Source organism: Podarcis bocagei (genome assembly GCF_964188305.1).
Source record: "Podarcis bocagei genome assembly, chromosome: 16".
Classification (NCBI taxonomy): domain Eukaryota; kingdom Metazoa; phylum Chordata; class Lepidosauria; order Squamata; family Lacertidae; genus Podarcis; species Podarcis bocagei.
In genome coordinates, this window is record NC_138142.1 from 23,056,118 (window position 1) to 23,076,997 (window position 20,880).

At 49.2% G+C, this 20,880-nt stretch overlaps 1 protein-coding gene across 1 annotated transcript; it reads right to left on the reverse strand.

The window, feature by feature from the left end:
- Positions 1–1,933: 1,933 nt before the first annotated feature.
- On the reverse strand, positions 1,934–19,474 carry TBX3 (T-box transcription factor 3). Its single transcript, XM_081175271.1, has 7 exons — positions 17,642–19,474; positions 15,648–15,915; positions 14,074–14,220; positions 10,610–10,686; positions 8,523–8,680; positions 5,532–6,244; positions 1,934–3,337 (listed from the first exon to the last, which is right to left on the reverse strand). The coding sequence occupies exons 1-7, from the start codon at positions 18,034–18,036 to the stop codon at positions 2,900–2,902; spliced, it is 2,196 nt and encodes a 731-aa protein (XP_081031397.1). The 5' UTR covers positions 18,037–19,474; the 3' UTR covers positions 1,934–2,899.
- Positions 19,475–20,880: the final 1,406 nt, after the last annotated feature.

Genomic DNA, 20,880 nt, shown 5'->3' on the forward strand with positions numbered 1-20,880 from the left:
GAGACTGGGGGGCTGTGGGGCTGAGAGCGAGAGGGCCGTTAATGCAGATCCTGCTGTATATATTCAACTTTCACCAACCGGGCTGGTGTTTATCTCCAAGTGACACAATTCCGAGAGGGCTGGGGAAAGGATGGGGGAGTGGAGGCGACGTAACAGGATAGAGAGTGGAAGTGAACTTTTATAATATTTACAGCTGGCTCACGTTGAAACGCACGGGCGACGGCGTGGAGAGACTCTCCGGGCTCGTCTTAAAAACAACAATTTATCAAGGCGGGCTGCTGAGGGCCTGGCGAGCTCACAGAGCGGCGGTCTTGAGCGGTCTTATCTGCCCGTCCATTCACAAGCTGACCTTCAAAGGCTTCGCGAGGGTCGCTTAGAACTAAATCAGCGACTGAACCACGACTTCGCTGCTTCCATTGGCGGCTCTTTGGCGTTCTATAAACATTGCCCCAAATCATAAATACAGTCGATTTGGATACCCGGGGGGAAAAGTTTGAAGTTTTGTTGATTCCCCGCCCTTCCCTCCTAGACTCCCATTTATTTATTTATTTTGATAAACTTATTTTTTTCCCATTTTAACGGTGTTTCTCCCTTTCTCTCACACACCCCAGCTCTTCTCTATTTATTCTACAAGACTTTTAGACCAAACAATTAAACAAGAGGAGGCACTTGGCTTTTCGATCCCAACTATCTTTATTTTCCAACGCGGGGATGAAGAGACTCATATCATCCTCTGCAGTTTCCAAGGTTCAGCCGCACATACGGGTCTACTCTGAAATAAGGCCCATTGAACTCAATGGGACTTACTCCCGGGCAAGTATGTAAAATAGGATTGCAGCCCTACGATCGGAATATAGGATTAGGCTGGACGTCAGGTTCTTTTGAAGAAAACTTGCGCCTCTCAAGTAAGAGTATTCACAATCTTAACTCGGAAGTAATTCACCTTTCAAATTATTATTAATTTTAAAAGCTGTCCTTCAAACTTTTTTTTTTTAAGCGAGAAAGACACTCTCCTCGGGAGTTTGTATATATATATATATAATTTCCCTAGTAAAGGGGTGGAGGGTGGGAATCCTACAGAGCTTCCATTCTCGGACTTTTGCCATTCTGAGTCAAGAAATGCCCTGAAAGAAATCGCTAAGTTATTTATAAACCAAACCAAAGACTCCCCAGGCATATAACCGGAGGCCTAAGGATTTCAGCAACAACATCAAAATTGATATTCTAGTGATTTTAAGAGGCTTTGCTTCCTTATAGAAGGGAGGGGGGAATTACTGGGGAGGAAATCCTTAAGAACTTTTCTATATATATTCGTTTGCCTAGCTCTTCGAACCAGACTTTGTAGCCATAGCATGGCAATGTGGACTCCCTCGAAGCAAAGGCAACATTTAGCATGAGAAAAATAAAAACTCGTTTGGAATAGATCTCGTACTGAGGAAGAGAGGGAGGAATCGATCGAGATATTTGCTTTTTAAATTGGGCAGGAATTCCAGTTCTCCCGCTATCTCTTTTTACGAACCCGCCTCAGAAGTGCTTTGGTGATTAATTAACGTACTTATTCAACCATTTCTACAGACGGCGCTTCCAGTTTTAGAAGGAAGCGAGAGCCCAGCAGTCCCACTACTGTACAATCTTTCCTTCCCCTCCCTCTCCCGGTGGATCCAGCCCTAAAATTTATTTTATTTTTGCCGTTTGCATTCTATCCCCGGTAAATAAATAACCAAAATTATGTCCCCGGTGACATAATGAATCCAAATAAAATATGACAAATGTAAACTTTATATATATATTTCGCTGAGGGACTCCTGCTATCTTAATACGTTTTAAATTCTCTTCAAGGGATTTTATTTAATTTTATTTTAAATGAAAGCAACTGGAGAGAAAAAGAAAACGATAAAAGAAGACAGCGTCAGGCCTTATTTACAGACATATGTACAATATCAATAAATTAATTTTTTAATTTCGAGTACTCATATGCCACTTATTTACAAGTTATCCATCAATTACATAAATACTTTATCCATAGTGTCCACTTCTTTCTTCCTTTCTTTTTTCTTCCTTATTATGTTTATAAACCTTGTTATTGCATATACAGTAAAAGGGGGGGGAGAGGGAGTGGGGAACCGCTTCAAGGAAATTACGGCCCTTTAAAAAAATTCTCATCTTTCCAACTACATTTTAAATTGTTCCTAAGGGAAGAAGTGGAGAATAAACGTGGGGGAGGGGGAGGGTTAAAAAAAAAAAGTCCCTTGGAACTTAAGCAAGCAAATTTTTTTAATTAAAAAAAACTCCAAAATAATGAGGCTTAGAATGGAACATGCAAACAGAGCCTTACAGAGGCTGACAGACGTCACTCGAGTATTAAAGGGACACGCCCCTCTTTTAACAAAGATTGACATGGGCCGTGGTCAGGCTTGAACTGATATGCAAAAAGTCATTTCTCCGTTTGAAGGGGAGCAAGGGGGGCGGGACACACCGGGGATCACTCCTCGGTGTCTTCTCCTTTCATCTCCGTTTGTTGTGTGTCGACAGGGGTAGAAACAAACAAGGGAGGGAGGCCATGGGGGTCACCTCTCCCCAGCATCCGCTGACCCCACGTGCGCACCACCGCCCCTCCAGTGGACACCACAGTCTGGTTCACAATAGCAGCTTCCAAGAGCGACCTCTCTCTCCCCCCTCTGTCCGGTTAGCGGCCTCCAGGCTCCCCGCTCCCCGCCCGCCCCCTGCAACCTCCAGGACAAAACCTTGCCTGGTCAGTCCCACTCAGAGGTGGGAGCGGCAGTGGCGAGTTCTGGCCAGAGAAATGGGGGAGGGGAGGGAAAAGAAGGGTCCCTAGCCCAGAGACTGTGGGGGGATGGAGAGGTTTTTCTGCGAGGGGACCTTCCTCCTCTCCCCACCTCTAGGGCGACCCACTCCGGGCTCTGTCGCCTTTCGATTCCAAGCCACTCACTAGACGCTGGATGTTCTGCAGCTCGCTGGTGGCTTCCTTGTCGACCTTGGGCGACAGCGAGACGGCCGAGCCGGAGGAGAGGGTGGAAGAGCGGCTGTTCAGCTCGGAGCCGGAGTCCAAGGCTCCCGAGGCCGGGCTGGATGCCAAGGCGCCCGCTTTGCCTTCCGCCCCGCCGACCATGGAGGGCAGGGCTGTGGTGAGAAGGCTGCTGCTGTCCGGTAAGGGCACCGGGATGGAGTAAGGGCTGTAGCGCAGGCGAGGGCGCACCGCGCTGAGGAACGGATGGCGGTGGACGGAGCTGGTTGCTGCTGTCGAGGCGGCAGCCGCGGCTGCCATGTAGGTGTACGGGTAAGGGAAAAGGCTTCCGAAGGGGGACATAGCCAAGCCCTGCAAGAGAAGCAGCGGCCGGGTCAGTAATTGGCACAGTTAAAGGTATATACACGTTGGCGCAAGAAAACAGGCAAGAAAACACATGCACTCAAACACATAACAAATACCAACCTAGGCGAAGACGGAAAGCGAGGTTCTGTTAGGAACCAAGGGGGGTGTGTGTGTGTGTTTGTGTGTCCCCTCCCTCCCCCCCCCCCACGCCGCCATGCACGTGGGGAAACGCAGTAACCAGCCACGGAGAGCCTCCGAGACGCGGTTCTCAGCCAAGCGCCGTTTCATTCCCTGGCGCCGGGACCAGCAGTTCGAAGCGCGAGGGCCCGGAGCCAAGCTGGAGCTCCATTTATTTAAAATATCCCTTTTCAATCATCTGTCTTCTCAAGGTGCTGAGCACCCTCAGCTGCCATTCCAACCGCGGGAGTCAACACCTCGAGAGGAAAGAGACCGGGGGGGGGGGGAGAGAGAGAGATAGAAAAGCCTCTGCGCTCTCCCTCCCTCTCTCTCGGACAAAACGCCTTTTGGGAAAGGAAATGTTGGCATCGCTTTCAAGCGAGTCAAAAACTCTTTAGCTTGTAAAATGTGGTCGGAGCGAGCTATGGAGGATGGCCTGTCCTATTCAAGAGCTCCAGAGAACCCTTGTATAGGTGGATGTTCTGTCGTCGATTCCCTATACTGTACGCCCTTTCCCTCATCCTGACGAACGCCTGTTGAGCTTCAGTTTAAGTGTGTATGAGAGCGAGCGCGTTTGTGTTGGGGAGAGAGCTAGGGCGTTTGTGTGCACGTGAGAGTGTTGAAATTATATTTAGTCAGCAAACGAAGCACCTCGCTTTCCCTCTGATACCGGCCTTTGCCAGAGCAGAGCTGCACTCAAATCCCCTCTTTCGGTCTTAATATTCACGGGCTGAACTTGCAGTTCTCTCCCTCTGTCCCCTTCCTCACAAGGTTGCTGTGAGGATGGAACAGAATAACCCACCCAGGCTGCCCGGAGTTCCTTAGAGGTTACTTTAAAAGAGGGAAATAATAATAATAATGCCCTTAAAAACAAACCCCCGGAACGCGCGCAGGCGCGCAGAATTTGAAAGCCAAAGCTTTAAAAAGTATGATCTGAAATGGCTCCGGTCTAGATGATTTTAGCGGTGAGTGGGAAGGTGGGAGTGACAGGGTATGCTTGCATACTTTCCTCTCTTCTGCGAATAAAGAATCCATCTGAACTCTTTTAAACATGTCACCGAAGAGTCTATACTAAAACAGACACACACACAATAATCTTCCTCTAGCTCACTCCTTAGGGCCACCATCGCAGGAGAAATGAAACACAGGGAGTTGTCTTACGCAGAGCCAGACCCTTAGTCCATCTAGCTCCCTATTGTCTACACTGACTGGCAGCTGCTCTCCAGAACTTCGGGCGGGGTATACTTCCTGGCCCTACCTTCACAAACTAGGAATTGAACCCAGGACTTTCTGCAGACGCTCTGCCACTGAGAAATGCAGGCCTCCTTAGTTAGACCATTGGGGCACCTACATCAAGACTACCTACCCTAATTGGCAGCGGTTTCAAGAGTTCAGGCAGCGCTACCCGGAGATGCGAGAATGGAACCTAAAGTCTTGCGCATGCAAACCCGATGCTCTACCGCCCAGCTACGACCCTTCGCCTGAAATCCATTAGAGGATTGTTGTTGGAACAAGACGGCGGTGCTACCTTGAATAAAATACGGGGGGGGCATAGGAGTAGCCATGGGCTGAAGGGGGGCAGTTGCCCCCCCCATCAAGTAAGTAAATTAAAAAAAAATATTTAACTAACTGACCAATTGTGTCGCTGATAATTTGGTTCTGCCCCCGAACATAAAGCCCCCCCTCAAAAAAATAAATCCTGGCTACGCCCATGGGGGGCAAGTAAGCCCTGCCCTGCATAATAGATCACATGGCGCCGCGCACGGACCCCATTTGAATGACAATGCCTATCAACTTTCGGGAGGCCCCCTCAAATATTTTATTGGGGGGTAAGACCCCTCGGCCCCTAGGACTTGGCTCCAATGGACAAGATAAAGAATGGGGGCGGGGACGGGGAGAAAGGGGAACTCCCGGGTAATGATCTGCCTCAATAGATTCCCAAATAGCTTCTGCCTTAGTGAGGGGAGAACTCACACCCGGGCGGAAAAGAAAAAAATTCTACACATCCACCGCAATAATTTACCTGCGAGGCCAGGACGTGCTGTTGCAGATGAAAAGGTAAAGCCGCCGCCGCCGCTGCAGCCGCCGCTGACGCTCCGGATAATCCCTGAGCTGCCGCCGTGGCCATCACCGTATTGTCCAGCCCGGTAACTCCTGCCGAGGCCCCGGAGACTGTAGCCAGCAGGGGGCCCATCCCGGCCATGCTGGAGAAGGCGCCGCCCATGGCGAACTGGCTGGGGTGGAGGAGCAGAGGGTGCCCGTTGCTCAGCGGGTTGAAGAACTGCTGCCCCCCGGCCAGGCCATGGGAGAACGCCAGGTTGGACAAGTGGCCCTGGTGGGCGAGGTGGGCAGCGCTGTCCGTCTGGACCGTCAGCGGGGCGAAGGGCTCTTTGGCCAGGCCCCTGCAGTCCTCCCTCGAAGGGCTTTTCACCTCCTCCCCGCCGAGGCCCCGGGTGCTGGAGGAGATGGTGGCCGGGCTGTGCCGAGCTGAGTCTGCGGGAGCCTTGGGGGCGCTCTCCCGGCTGCCTCTGCCGCCTGCCGAGTCCGGGGGGAAGAGGGTCACTTTGGAGGGGCTGCTCTTCTCCCGTGGGTCTCCTCCTCCTCCTCCGGAGCCCGAGGAGCTACTGTTGGTGGCAATGGCAGCCGTGGTGGTGGTGATCTTCCCGGAGGAGTCGTTGGCCTCCGAGGGGTCGTCTTTGCTTTCCGTGTCGCTTTCCCCCTCGCTGGGACACAGATCTGGGGGCCGGAAAGAAGGGAGAGGGTCAGTCGGAGAGCAAATACGATGGAGCCGTTGCTCAGCCAGGCTCCTCTTCTCCTGTCATGGGAGGTCCAGGACGCACCCCTTGGAGCTGAACCCCTCTCGTTTTGGAGGCACAGCTCAATGCAAATAAAATACTAATTCCAAGCGCGCGCGCGTGTGTACATACACACATACACAAATACATACACACAAGCACACTTACCCTGCCAGCCTTCTGTCTGACCTGGAATATACACCCTCCACCCCTCTAAATCTTATATATATTGGCCTACTATTCCTAAAGACTTTAGCTGAGCTATCGCCTGTTGACTTCAGTTCAGTCCACCATCTTAGGGAGGGGTGGCATCTTTGCAGGTAGAAAAGTAGCCTATCATGGTTCTAGCCTTGCCTGTTCCCCTAACCTAAACATTTTTTTATTCGGTGGAATTCCTTCTTCCTTCCCCACCCCTTGGTGAAGCGTTCCATCATGTTTACCGCCTCTGAAGGAAGGACTACTAGACGAATTCAAACAGACTTGTTTGGAGCTGAGCTTCCCAAATGTTAGGTTGATACACGCAAGTAAGCCTATTCCCCCTCCCGTCTGGTATCCAGGCTCACTTTATCTCCTTGTTTCCACAATAAACGTCCAACTGAAGTGGGTGAGGGAGAGAGGAGAGGCTTGGGGGCAGGAGGAGGATCATATTAATTCCCCAGCTTTTATTTCTCCCAGGTTTTTATTCCCCTCTCCTGTGCTCTGTTGGAACATCTCGCCTCCTTCCCAACGCAAGGGAAAGTTAAACGTTTAGGGTCTGGCTTCTCTCTAGCCTCAGACACAGGGCCTGCTTACATGAGCTTGAAATCCCCTGCCATTTGTTTTCTGCTTTCACAGGGCAGGCCCCTGAGAGAACCAAAGTTCAAGCAATTTTTTCGGTAACAAATGAGGGGGTTAAAAAGAAAAAAAGGGTGCATTCCATCTGACAAGAGCATGGCAAAGTCCAGGGCTTTCAAAAGTATGTGTTTTTAAGGCTGCAATCCTATGCACACTTTCTTGAGAAGACCAGCGCACCATCTGGAACACGACTCAGGACACCCGATTGAATTCAATGGGGCTTACTTCCACCAAAGTGGGGATAAGATGGGCTGCCTTAAAGTAACTTGAAGACTTCCATGTACATATGCAAGTGTAGGGTTCCTTGGAAGCCGCTTAACTCCCATTACAGCCCATAGGTTTTTTGGAATGAAGGGAGAACAGGAGAGATAATTTGACCCAGGCTGTGCCTTCCTCCTGCCTGTTCTCCTTTAGAGTCAGGAAAACAAAGGGAGCCTTTTCGTAAACTCTTTAAGGGAGCTAGCTATATTAGCATCTTGAACCCAAAGCTTCAGAGAGCCTTGTGGCATCTTAAAGATGCATGTACACTTTATGACATTAGTTTCCCACATTTTCTCCAGGCAGCTCAAGGTGACGCACACGATTCACCCCCTCCCCATTTCATCCCCACAACAACAACCCTGTGAGGTAGGCTAGGCTGAGAGAAAGTGATTGGTCCATGGTCACCCAGCAAGCTTCCTGGCTGGGGGGGTGGTTATAAGAGTGCCCTGGTATCCCAGATCCCAGTCTAGTGCTCCAGCCACTACAGCACACTGCGTCTGATGAAATGAGTCTGACGAAGCGTTGTCCTCAAAAGCATAGGAAATTTCTTGATTTTTTAAATGGATAAATTTTTTTTGTCTGTCTTTTCCCTTGTTGCAAAATCCCAGTAAGGTTTTGAATGGATTGGCTGCAGGAGGTTTCCCCTCCACCTTAATAAGAAATTCCAATATGCACATGAATGGATTGGTTGCAGGGTTCCGCCACTCCCCCCCCCCTTATTCAGAAATTCCAATATGGTTATGAATGGACTGGTTGCAGTTTTGAACTTTTGCCCCGTGGTCTGCCTTTGCTCCGAAGCTTTAGTCAGTGTTGGCTGACTCTGTACAAACCACAGAAGAAATATAGATACAGGGCGGAAAGGAGAAAAGTGTTTTCCCCCCTCCTATTTAAAAATGTCTGGAGCGGTTTCAAAATTGGGTTTATTTTATTTTTTGAAACTTTCCCCCCTCTTTCCAACCAGAGGCTGATCTTCAGCCAAACTCCCTTCAAATGCTGCCTCCCCCCACCAACCCCCCCTGGAAATGTTAATAACCCAGAAATAGAAAGGAGGGGGGAGGGAAAATGGGGGGGGGGGTGCACAGGGAGTGGGGGGAGGGGCAAAGGCAAGTAGGGAGCTACCTCACCTTTGAGATTAGATGTGCCCACAGTGGATACTGCAGGGGAGGTTGACTGGGCAAAGCATTTGAAAGCTGTCTGCTCACTTGAGGACTCGTCCGACGTCCCATTTTCTTTCTTCTGCCTCTCATCATAGACTCGCATGGACTGGAGGGTCAGTTGCTTCCTGGAGAAAAGTTGCTTGGTTTAAAAGTTGCTGGAGAAGGGAGGAAACTCTCAAACACATACCACACGCTCCAGACCATAATAACTCTCTAAATCAAATCAGCTGGCACCGCAACAGACTGTTTACAAAAGAAAGAACCAGCTGATGCCCCATTCAGGCCAATGGATGAGGAAAGATGTCCAGCGGAATCAAACAGGATTTTTTAAAATAAATATGGTTGCCATCCCTGCGGATATGCTTATCATCGAAGCCAGGCTTGCCCAGCCTACTGGCCTGGCACTAGAGTCGCAAAGGGTTTCTAGGCAAGTCAGCCTGTTTTAAGAAAGGGGTTCTGTGCACCCAGTGGCGTAGCGTCGGTTGTCAGCACCCGGGGCAAGGCAAGTAATTTGTGCCCCCTAACCCGTGGATTTGCGCCCCCTAACCAGTGGATTTGCGCCCCCTAACCAGTGGATTTGCGCCCCCTAACCCTAACACCCAGATGTTGTGCCCGGTGCGGCCGGCCCCCCTGCACCCCCCACGCTACGCCACTGTGTGCACCACAGTGTTATTTACTTCGAACGATGCCCCCAAAGGTCAACAGGCCTTTCTGAAGATCAAAGGGCCTTTGGCATCAGTTCAGTGGAAAGAAGGCGGGTTTCTCAAGGAGTAAGAGAATTTCAAGTTTCGGGTTTGGAGCTGGTGATTCTGGAAGCCAAAGACAATTCTTTTGGAAAGAAGACCATTCCTTTTCCAAGGGGAAGTGTTTAGGTAGAACTTTGAAGGGAAGAACTTGAATGAGTTGCCATCAGAGCATGGCAAGGACAACTTCCATATGATATTAATATTCTTCTTCATGTCTAGATGTAATCTCAGAAATCCAAAAATGTTTAGAGAATCTAAACAGCTGATAGGGAACAGCTGATCTCCTCAGAGTTTGGGAAGAGTGAAAAATTGGTGGAGGCAGAGCAAATCTGTGACTAAATGAAGAGTTGAGCTGGGTTGGGTGAGTTTGGGGCAACCATAGTCCAGCAACGATCAGCTGTTCAAAGTTGCTGGGATATCTGACTTTTTAATGGCTACTAGGAAGTTATTGTTCAGTTTATTTTTATTTTGAAGAGAGGAATTATGAATAATGCTTGCAGGAGCCAGCTCTCTCCCTGATCCCTAAATGTATGAGTATCTGTAAAATCAAAATTAAATACTGGGCACCTTTCAAGTCGAAATGAAGCAATTGGTTTTAAAATTGAAAACAGGAATTTTAAATAAGGAGGTCTTAAATGGGGCTTCAAAATACAGGCTGGGTCATTGCAGATTTTAGGGGAATTGTTTTTTTTTTAACTTGACTTTTTTTGCTCATTGCTCAAAACATAGAAATATTTCCCTTTGAAGAGTGCCTTCCAAAACAAATATCCACACCCACTTACCCTGCCCTGAATGTGTATTGTGCAAAGATAACACACACAGGAAAGCTCCTCTGACTCTAAGAAAGGCTAAGAGATGCTTGTTTTCCTCTTCACTGACGCTACCTGCTGTTAAAACACCCCTTGGAAGGAACTCAAGGCTTACTTCAATTTAAATGCATGCAGGATCAGGTTAGTGCAACGTCTCATTAGAATATGGCTTTGGGTAAACTTCTGCCAGCCACTCCCTCTCCACAGCCTCTTGTGTTCCACATTTCGACAATGGCAAACACGTGTCCTAAGCTGTGTACGTCTCCCTTGGGTGGCAGTGAACACACCTTTGGGCGTTTACAAATATCACTTTCTAAAAAAAGATTCCACTAAGGCTAGGAACCCTCCCTCCCTCCACCAACACTCATCCCAATGAGAGTTTGTGTGTTTTAAAGATCCTTGAACAGACCCTACAATAGGAGCATTTCAAAACCAGACTGAACACGCTAATAGCAAGTTGGACAGACACCCCACACTCTACTGCGACAGCCCCCCTTACCTTTTCTCTCGCCTCCCATTCCCTGTGTCTCGAAAGCCTTTGGCAAACGGGTTGTTGTCGATCTTTAACTGAGTTATCTATTTTTACATTAAAAAAGAAAGGAGAAAAAAAGAAAAGAAATGAAATAATGCGTAAGAACGGAATATCAAACGGATCCAGATTTTCAGGGGGGCATGGTTTAATGGTTGGGCCACTGGAAAAGGTGCAGGGAAAAAATCTGGTCCTAAATATTTGACTCTGGAAACCAGGAGAAAACTCAGTTAGTAAGTAACCAGCTCTCGGTGTGCAAGGATCAAAGCGAAATGCATTAGTTCAGTGGGAGAACAACTGCCTTGCATGCAGAAGGTCCCAGGTTCAATCCCCGGGACTCCCGGCCAGAAATCCTGGAGAGCAGCTGCCAGTCAGTGTAGACAACACTGAGGTGGCTGGACCAACGGCCTGACTCTATAAATAAGGCAGCTTTCTGAGGTGGTGAAACCCTGGATGGAGGAAGGGTGTGATCGAAGCACAGAAAATAAAGGTTATGTTCCAGCCTATTGAACCTCTAATTTCATAGTCTAACCCAGGTGGGGTATTTCACCTGTGCATGCCCTTACTCAAAGCAAGGGGAATAATGCAGGGGGGCCTAGACAGCTTTCATCCCAAACTATGCCTCAAAGTTTCTTTCCAAAAGCCCCAAGCAACACCCTTAGCAGAAGACCCACAAACTGAACCATGTGACATTGTTACAGCCAAGAGCCCAGGATCCTAGGGCTGTCCCCCCCTACAAGGCAGCATGAAAGACCATTTTCATGCACCTCTGCCAGTCCAATTGCAGCGGCTGGTTGCCTCAGCCTTAGTGTGTGTGTGTTGAGGGGGGAACCCTGGCGGAGGAATGAGTGGAACGTGCCGCCCTGGCTATCCATTAAAGTTATGTTTCAGTTTCAACTCTTTACCTGCCATAATTAAACCGCAAAGGAATGGTGGTCACCCGCTTGCTATAATAAAATACTTTATGTAATTACCGTCCACGGGCCACGTGCTTATGTGTGTGTGCGTGTGTGTGTGCGTGCACGCAGTACTGGAGGTTGAGGAGGGGGGCCGAGCTCTGAATAAATACTATGCAAACATATTACAGGCATGTTGCTCCCCCCCTCACCTCTGCAAACTCTTAAAAGGATGGGTGGGAGGAAATCAACAACATCTGCACATTGTTGCTTTTTCCTTTCCTTTTCAAGATTGCAATGCCTTTTTCTCTCTTCAAGGATCCGGCCCATATCCAGCGCTTTCGGCTTTCAAAGAAATCACTGGGTGCACAAAGTTCGGCACCTGCTTAATTTTTGAAATCATTGCTGCCACCTCTTTTAAAGCAGGAGATACTGGGCTGTCCCTTTGGGTGGGAAGATGAGCCCAAAGTTTTGATCTCACGCTCTCCCCTTTCTAAGTTTAGGCTACAATCCTCTGCACCCTTAGTTTGAAGGGATACCCACTGAGCACAGTGGGACATGCTAAGGATTAAACATGCGTAGGATTCCTTCGCCTTATCAATTTTCTACAGAAGTGCAAAGACCTTTTGAGATGGGGGGCGAGAGGGGTTAAATACAGCCACAGTGCATGTCATATGTATACAATATTATATGCTATATAATAACATAACATAATATAAAATATTACATATGTGTAATGTGAAACTCACTGTTCCTCCTGTTTCTTTCATTCTTTCTCTCTCTCTCTCTCTCTCTCTCTCTCTCTCTCTCTCACACACACACACACACACACACACACACACACACACACAGACAGAGAGATTTCACACACACCTCCCCTGACTCCTTTGGCCAGGCCCTGGGATCTGTTTCTGTTCCCCTAGCGATTAAAAAACAGGAGCAAAACGCAAGAAAATGACCCATGTCAGGGAGTCAATCCATTACTTTCCAATTGCTCAGAAAGTGCTTAATGAAGGCGGCGGGGGCCGCCTAGGTGAGCGCTGGAATGCGGGTTCTCTGACCTCTTGCGAGAGATCGCTCGAGATAACGCCAGGAAAGAGGGGGCCTTTGGCTCCATTACAACACCGCTTTCACACGCCATTGCAGGGCAGTCGGACAAGGGGCTTCTCCCTCCGATGGGGATGAGAAAGGCTTCCGCGGGCCGAGCACGGAGCTAATTCAGTCAAGCGAGATCCGCTCGCCCCAGAGGAGAGCGAACCTCCTTTGTTTCTCCCTCCCTAACACACCTCGGCGATCGTATCAAACAAACGTTCTGTTAAGCGGCTAGTCCCTAGCACGTTTGACTTCTTCGTGGGGCCTCCTCAAGCCAAGCCTCGATTTCCCAACAGGAGCAGAAACACGGCATCAGATCCCTCTCCCTCCCACCTCCAAGGCACACGCTTTCGTCCAACACCATATCCTGCCAACTTCCACCGCGATCCTGAGTTCAGGCACGAGCCACATTGATTTCAGGAGAGCTAAACTGTCCAAGGAGCTCCGCCAGGAGAATTAAGCGCGCGCGCACACACACACACACACACGCACACACAAACACACACACACACACACACACACACACACACACACACTTTCAAAGTACACACTGGGGTTTCCATCTTGCAGCGCTGCCAAAGCTCCATAAACCACCGCACTGGAGTTTGGGAATCCAAATACCAAAAGTACTAATTTCATTTTTATTTTTTTCCCCCTCGCTGTAAATGAAACTAAGGCTGGCTAGTCGAAGTCTCCCGGGTCCTTCGCCTTGAATTCATTACCATAAATTTAGACCGCGCCAAGCTCCCCGTTAGACCACTTTGGTGGGCAAGGCGGCCTCCCGCAAACAGGAGTCCTGGTGATAATTGAGGATAGGGTATCTTTAACAACTACACCTCTCTCCTCACCCCATCCTCAAATCAGAATGGGCCATGTCCTTCCTATTAAACGCTGCTAGGTGCTAAAAGCATATTTCTTTCCCCTGCCCCTTAAAAAAACCAACCCTACTCCAAAACTATTAATAAAAACACTGCAGTATAAAGTGGGTGGGTGGATAATATGAACCAGACCTACATTTGGGGCCCTGGTTGCCCCTGTTGTTGTTGTATTTTTAAGTAAATTAATGTATGGTCTGATTAGGGTTCTGTTTCCTCGAAAATCACATTTGCACACCGAAAGAGAAAGTCGGATCTCTTCTTAAAGCGCTCTCTCTTTCTCTCACACTACAAACACATCTATTTTCCTCTCCACCACCTCTTACTAGTTTTCTCTGAATACACTGAATACCGAAAATTAGAACAATTTTAATTCCTTCTTTTAACTTTCTTTCTGAAGTGGCCGAAGTGATAGGGTTTTTTTGGGGGGGCGCGCGCTAGGAGACAAGGCCCAATTTTTTTATGCCAAATCAGATGATCAGAGGCTCAAGATCAGCCATCTCTCTGGCCACCCCCTACCCACCGCTCCACCTCATTCCCTTAAACGCATTCCACAGCTACTCTTTCTTACCTTATCGTTCTGATACGCAGTCACCGCAATGAATTCTGTCTCGGGGAAAACGTAAGTGCGGAAGGTGCTGTAAGGCAGTTTCAGAATATCATTGGCCCGGACGATGTGGAACCGAGGCTGGTACTTGTGCATGGAGTTCAATATGGTCTGCGGGTGCGGGAGAGGGGGGGGGCGGGTCAGAGACAGACAGACAAGCAGGAACATCCAGACTCAGTCAAAACGAAAGGAGGAACATCAGCAAAGCCTGAATTTAGGCCTTCAAATCCTAGCCGCCCTCTTTCTTTCTTTCTTTCTTTCTTTCTTTCTTTCTTTCTTTCTTTCTTCCCTCCCTTCTTCTGCACATCTAGAACCACCGTTGCTTGGAAATATTTTGCTTTAAAATAATACTACCAATCATAATAATTGTCTTCCAACCCAGTAGGAGAGAGAGCTAAGCCCAGGTCATTAGTTGACTGGCGTGGAGATGTAAAGGAAGCGCGAGGGAGCGGAGTGGTTTTCTGAGCGAGCTCCAAGCGGGCCAAGGGGGGGGGGGGAGAGAGAGCGAGCTGAGGCTTTTCAGGAAGATCAGCCAAGGCCAGCCAAGCTGAAACGAGGATCTCCCCGTTTCTTCCTTTTTCCTTCCCAAGATAAACCTCGCCAGAAGGAATGACCTCATTTTCTGCACTTCGCTGGAGGAGCTGCCTTGCCCGAAAGTTCACTTTCCTATCTGTACATAGACAGGCATGTGAATAGAGGAAAGGAAATAATAATAATACTGTAAAGCGACTCGAGCTTAAACATGAGTCTAAGTCGGTTAGGAGAGGGATAAAATCCGGCTGGAACCCCAAGGAAATCTATTTTAATTTGAGTGGTTTGGGGTGGGTTTTTTTGGTGGTGGGGAGGTGTATTTATTTCCTGTCATCCCTTTTCCCTCTTCTCTCCTCCACCTCCCTATTTTCTATCTGCACCCTGTGTCCTCCCCCCCCCAATTCTGCAACTGGCTGGCTCTTAAATCAGTTTTGCCCTAGAAAAGTTATAAAACAAACCCCAGATTTGCTGGAGTTAAGCTGCTTTCTTTCCTACTCTCCCTCCCTGCGATTTAACTAGAGTTCAGATCCTGCCCATTTAGAGCTGAATCGGAGCAAGAGTGCATGATTTATTTATTTTTGCCCCGGAAGTTTCCTAATTAGATTTATAACATTGGAAAGGGAACGATTACCCTCATCCTGCGATGCCTCCCCGCTTTCCCTCCCTGAAACACATGCACACAGAAACCAATTATGATATTATTATAAGCAGATCGACCAAAGTGCCCAAATATGAAGTCATTTCTCGCCCCCCTCCCTTCTTTTAGAAATCTGGAAGGGATCGAAATCAAACGTCAGTCTCTTTGGGCCTCTGCAAAGCTTTTTTAGCGAATAGGTTTCAAACCCACCATTCCCTGCAGCCTGAACGAGGGTTGATCTAAGCTGATCTCTCCACCTTGCAAATATATGTTTTGCTTTGTTTTAAACGCGTGGTGTTTGTAAGCGGGGGCGGCGTTTAAAGAACCAGGAGGTTAAGTTACAGGGGGGAATAAATTAAAAATCACTCACAAATCCGTGTTTGTCCGAAATGTTATTAGTCAGTTTAAGTTTGTGGAAAGTCACGACTTTAGACATCCACTGTTCTCCGGTCGCCGGGCTATCTGGATGGATATACATTCTCTTTGGCATTTCAGGGTCGGCTTTCCCGGCCACCATCCACCGGGAATTGTGGAATTTATATCTACAATCGTCAGCCGCCACTATGTCCATCAACAAAATATATTTGGCCTTCTTATCCAGGCCAGTACACCTCACTTTAAAGGGTGGAAACATTCTCCTAGAGACAGAGACAGACAGAGCACAAAACAAAGAAGGCGAAGATTTTACTTATAGTAAAATATATAAATACTGTATATATTTTTTAAAAAGAGAGAATCGTCTTAGCGTATCACTCAGCCGCATATTCTTGTGCAAAAGTATCCCCACCCACCCCCAACCTTAGCAAGGAACTATACTCTCAGATTCTCTCGACTGGTTGCTATTGTGCAAAATAAAAATGATAAAAGGAATCCTTTATGAATATTCCATTTTAATTCTTTTTTTTAAAAAAAAATAAATCGCAAAATAATCTCCTTTGGTTTGGGCATGGAGGGAGACGCAGATCCGTAGTATTTAGCGTGCAACAATAGTCCAAGGCCAACGATATTGGAGAGCTTGGAAGATGGTTGCCACCCCTTCCCCAAATCCTTAAGTTGATTTCCAAATTGCAAAGGCGTGTGATTTTGTTGTAGCGAGCTGTTGAAGTCTGCAAAGCCTCCTTACAAAGTAGCTGCCCAAATAAGAAAGCAAACAGTAGATAAGCCTTCTTGGGGGGAAAACTTTGGTCACAGATCCAAAGTCTCCTTACTTTTTTTTCAGCCGTCTTGGAGACTTGATTATTTTTTTTAAAGAAGTTTAAAATGAACCTGGCATCGTAAATGTGAACCTGAGGAATCTGCATCAGGCTTGTATTTTCACTTTCTGCGTTGGAATGAAATAATGGTAATTGTTTCTGTAGAAATTACGACTATTCGTAATTTGTGAGCGGACGTTTAGGGAAAATACATAATCTGCCATATAGCTCTTAAATAAGTTTTAAGTACAGCTTACAAACTTTTTACGGGGTAAGGAAGCCCTTCATTCCAAGCGCTCTGTTTTATTATCAAGTCCAGTGCTAGAATATTTTCACTTGCTCCACAAATTTCGGGCCCTACACCTGGATTTCTCTAGCAGTTGAAATCCTGAGTTCAAAATATCCACATTTACAGAACAGCAATGTTATTTTCGGGGGTGAGGGTTCAAATGTGCTTTTAAAATTCCAGTCGAAGAGTTCCACCTCCGTATAGATTTGCTTGGAAGTAACTAGGCTTTATCTGCTTCGAGCGTGGAAAGAAAGTCTGCTAAAGAAAGTCTGAGCAGGATAAAGCCTGCTTTTACGTCTGGGTATGTTTTTGCCTGGAAGTAAGCCCCATTCATTCCAACGGGTCTGGCTGCCCAGCAAAAAGTGCAGGAAATTACAGACATAACAAAGCCACGAAGGGAGCTATTGCATTTTTTATTTAAAAATTCGCGGTGCAAAATTCTGCCCAGTTTTATATGATTGCAGATATCCCACGAACACTGCGGTCAGTTCTCTCTTTGGTGTGCATAAATAAAGTGTTGCGCGCGGGTGCACGATTCCTGGATGCAGATATCTGTCTGTCTGTGTATCTATCATCTATCTATGCATCTATCTATCGCTAGATTCATTGCATAGATTGTGCACACACAGTATTCCCATTGTCCTTCAGAGGTTGGGTGAAGGCTTTTGCAAGCACACACGGTCAGCTGTCGCTTTCTGGATATTTTCCTAATTCCATATTAAGCTTTTTATTTTCTTGTTTGCAAGTGGAAACGATTGGTTTGCTTGGAAATCAGCTTGAGAGAAATGGGTTGGCGGGTGTGTGCGGAGGTGGGGGAGGCGAGACGGAGAAGAATTCCCCCCCCCAATCGTTTCCCATAGCCCAGGAGCAAATCTCCCTTACCTTCCTGACTTGGTGATTACCATCTCGGTGCCCCGCTTGTGGAACTGATCCCAGAGTTCCTTGGCTTCCAGGTGGACTTTGGGGTCGTCCTCCACCTCTTCCTCCGGCTCCAAGGTTTTCAAAGGCCTCAGGTGAGCCGCGGCTTGGTGTCCCAGAGACGAGAAAGGCATCCCGGATTCCGTCGCCCCGACTAACTGATCCATGATGGGCTTGGCCAGAGCCCCCGGCAGAGAGAGGGCGGCGGCCCCGTTGGGGGGCAACGCCAGAGCCGGGAAGAAAGGCGGCTGGTGACCCAAGACGGCGCTCATGGCGAAGTCCGGCGCCCGGTGAGGTAGGAAGGGGTGGTAAGCCATGCTGGTCCCAGGAATCACGGGCTCTCTCATGGAGAGATTCATCCAACAGCTTGCCTCGCTCCCAGCGGCCTGCCCGAACGCAGTCCTGGATCCTGGAGCGCGCGGCCCTTACGAGCTCATCGTCGGGCCACGATTCCCAGAAGAAGGAGAGAAGGAGGGAAAGGGAGGAAGAGGAGGAGGAGGAGAGAGAGAGGAAGGCGAGAGGGCCGTCCGAACAGGAGGCGAGCGACCAGGGCGGGGGGTGCCGGAGAGTGACATAGGCGAGTCACCAGAGAGTCCCAGAGCCCGAGTCGAAAGCAGGAGGCATCTTGTCACCCGGAACCCGCCAGGGTGTCTTTGCGCCTGGCTGGGAAGCTCCTTCTCCTCCTCCTCTTCCTCCTCCTCCTCAGCGATCGCTTTTTCACAAGGATTGAATTATAATGTTAAGAATGGTCGGTTTCGAAAGAGGAAGGGGTGGCAGTGGAGAAAGCAGCAGCAGCAGCAAGGACTTCGGCCAGATTTCGCCGCTGCTTCTGGGGAAGTGCAGGGAAAAGGAACGCCTCGAAACAGAAGAAGTCACCTTCTTTCTCTGGTGGGTCTCTTGCAAACGTTGAGATCGGAAGGTTTTTCCCCCTTCCGCTCTTTCTTATGCTTCCCCCCGCCTTATATTCAACGCCCCGCCGAAAGCTTCTGGAAAGGTGAAGTGTGTTTGTGTGCGTGTGTGCGCGTGAATGAGAGGGAGAGGAGAAGAGAAATTGTGGATCGTGGGGGGGGGGGAGCCTCTTGTTTCTAATCAGGCTCCTCGTAGCGCTAAAAGTTGGAGAGAGAGAGAGAGAGAGAGAGAGAGAGAGAGAGAGAGAGAATGCAGCTTCCGTTTTCCCCTCCCCCCACGCGGCTCGCCGTTGCCAAAGTTTGGATTCCAGAAAGAAAAAAAAATCTCCGCCGCCCGTCTCCGTCGTTCCTCCTCGGATCTCTCCTCCCTTCTTTCCCCCTGTCCTCTTTCAATTATTTTTTTAAATAATTTTTTTAAAAAAGCCTTAACGATAGCGATTTGCAAAACTGGGGAGCCTTGATCTCTCTTCTACGCCCTCTCAACCCCTGCAAGTTCCTGCAAGGAAGAGAGAGACAGAGAGAAACGAGAGAGAGAGAGAGAGAGAGAGAGACGGGTATGTATGTGTGTGTGTGAGAGAGAGGAGGGGGGTGTTGAGAGCGAGTGGGAGAGCGAGCGAGTGCGAGAGAAGGAGCCGCGGAGGGAGAGAGCGAGCGAGCGAAAGCGGCGCTGGGCTCCAAGAATCCCCGGTGTGAGTGCGTGTGTGTCTGAGCCAGCGCGCTCGGCTGCGCCGGGATGGAATGGCTGTGTTGTGCGGCGTTGCAGGGCAGCTGCCGCATACTTGATTGGCTCTTTGACGCTTTCGGACCAATTGTGTGGCTCCATAGGCGTGGTTTTGACAGGTCGAGCGGAGGGGGACCGAGGCGAGTTATAAAAAGAAGGTGTCGGAAATTGTAACGCTGCAGCAAAGCATCCCCACCGCTCCGTGCCGTGCGAATATGTCAACATGATCAGAGGCGGGCGGGAAGGGGGGGTGGGGAGCGAGCGAGCGAGCGAGGGAGGGAGGGAGGGAGGGAGGGAAGGAAAGAGGAGAGAGCTGAGAGCAGCCATTGGGAGAAAGCGAGCGAGAGACAGGGAAAGGCGAGAGTGTGTGTACGCGTCTGGCCTCTAGGGGGCTTCGGAGAGGCGAGTTGGCCCACAGCGCCGCAGCCAGAAAACCAAGAGGGGTGGGGGTTGGGAAATCTCTCTCTCTCTCTCTCTCTGGCTTGACCAAGCTTTGGGACATTTTCAATTTGGACTTATCATCAACTTTTCTCGGCGAGGCTTTCCATTTCATCGCCTCCTTTCCCTTCCACTGGGGAAGATCCGCGCCTAGGCTGGGTTTGAGATCTAGGAGGTTCAAGTGGGTGTGGGAGGAGGGGAAGGCTGGGCTGATTCTCTCTCAGCGCCCCCCCCCCCCGTCCCACTCACGCGTGCCTAAGCTCAACCACCGTCTCCCGCCCCCCTATTACCACCAACAACCACCACAAACGTTCCGATCTCCTTTTCCCCCCACTGCCTACAAGGGTTTGAGTGGTTTGGATGCCCGCTTGCCCTCACGGGTCCCTAACCCCCACCCCACGCCCGGGTACACGTGCTGGCGCGCGACCGAGCTCCTCTCCGCTCGCCCCCGCCCCCCGCCGGATGGGATTGTCGAAGCAGGAACATACACGCGTGCACACATACACACGTGTTACTCGCTGCCCACCGTGAGTATTTTGGCTTGCTTCTTTTAAATTTTGCCTCTTGTTTCCAGTTGAAACCCAAGGCGGGTGTCCCTTTAAGATGGGATGGGGCGCGAGCACCGAGGATGAGCTTCTTTTAAAAGGGGGGGGGGTTGGAGAGAGAGAGAGAGAGTCACGCTTTGAACGCGTTCATCCTGTCGGAGCCGTAGTCAGGTTTTATCTAAAACACGCAGAAGGACGGGTCGTGTCTACGCGCCTCTGTTGCGCTACAGGCGAGCGATAGAAAGAGGCGTTCGTAGCTTAGATTGCGATCGAGGCTTTCAGGACGCCTCGGCTGACATTTGCTATAATCCACACCCGCAGTTACGGTTTTGATCACTTTTGAAAAGAAAAGAATAGAGGAACAGACTTGATAGATGGGCTTCTGGATTCGAGGGGTCTCTCTGCCTCTCGCCTCCAGGATACGCTTCACCCGCAGAACTGTCTCTCCCTGATCTTGTCGCCTTTTGGTCCTGGGGGAAGAAATTGCTGAGGGGCGCTCCCTGGATGAAGGGTTGGATAGCTTCGGACTATCTCCCTCCGGGATCGCATTTACGACTAGCTTGGGGCCTGCCCGTCTCGTTCCTTCGCCTC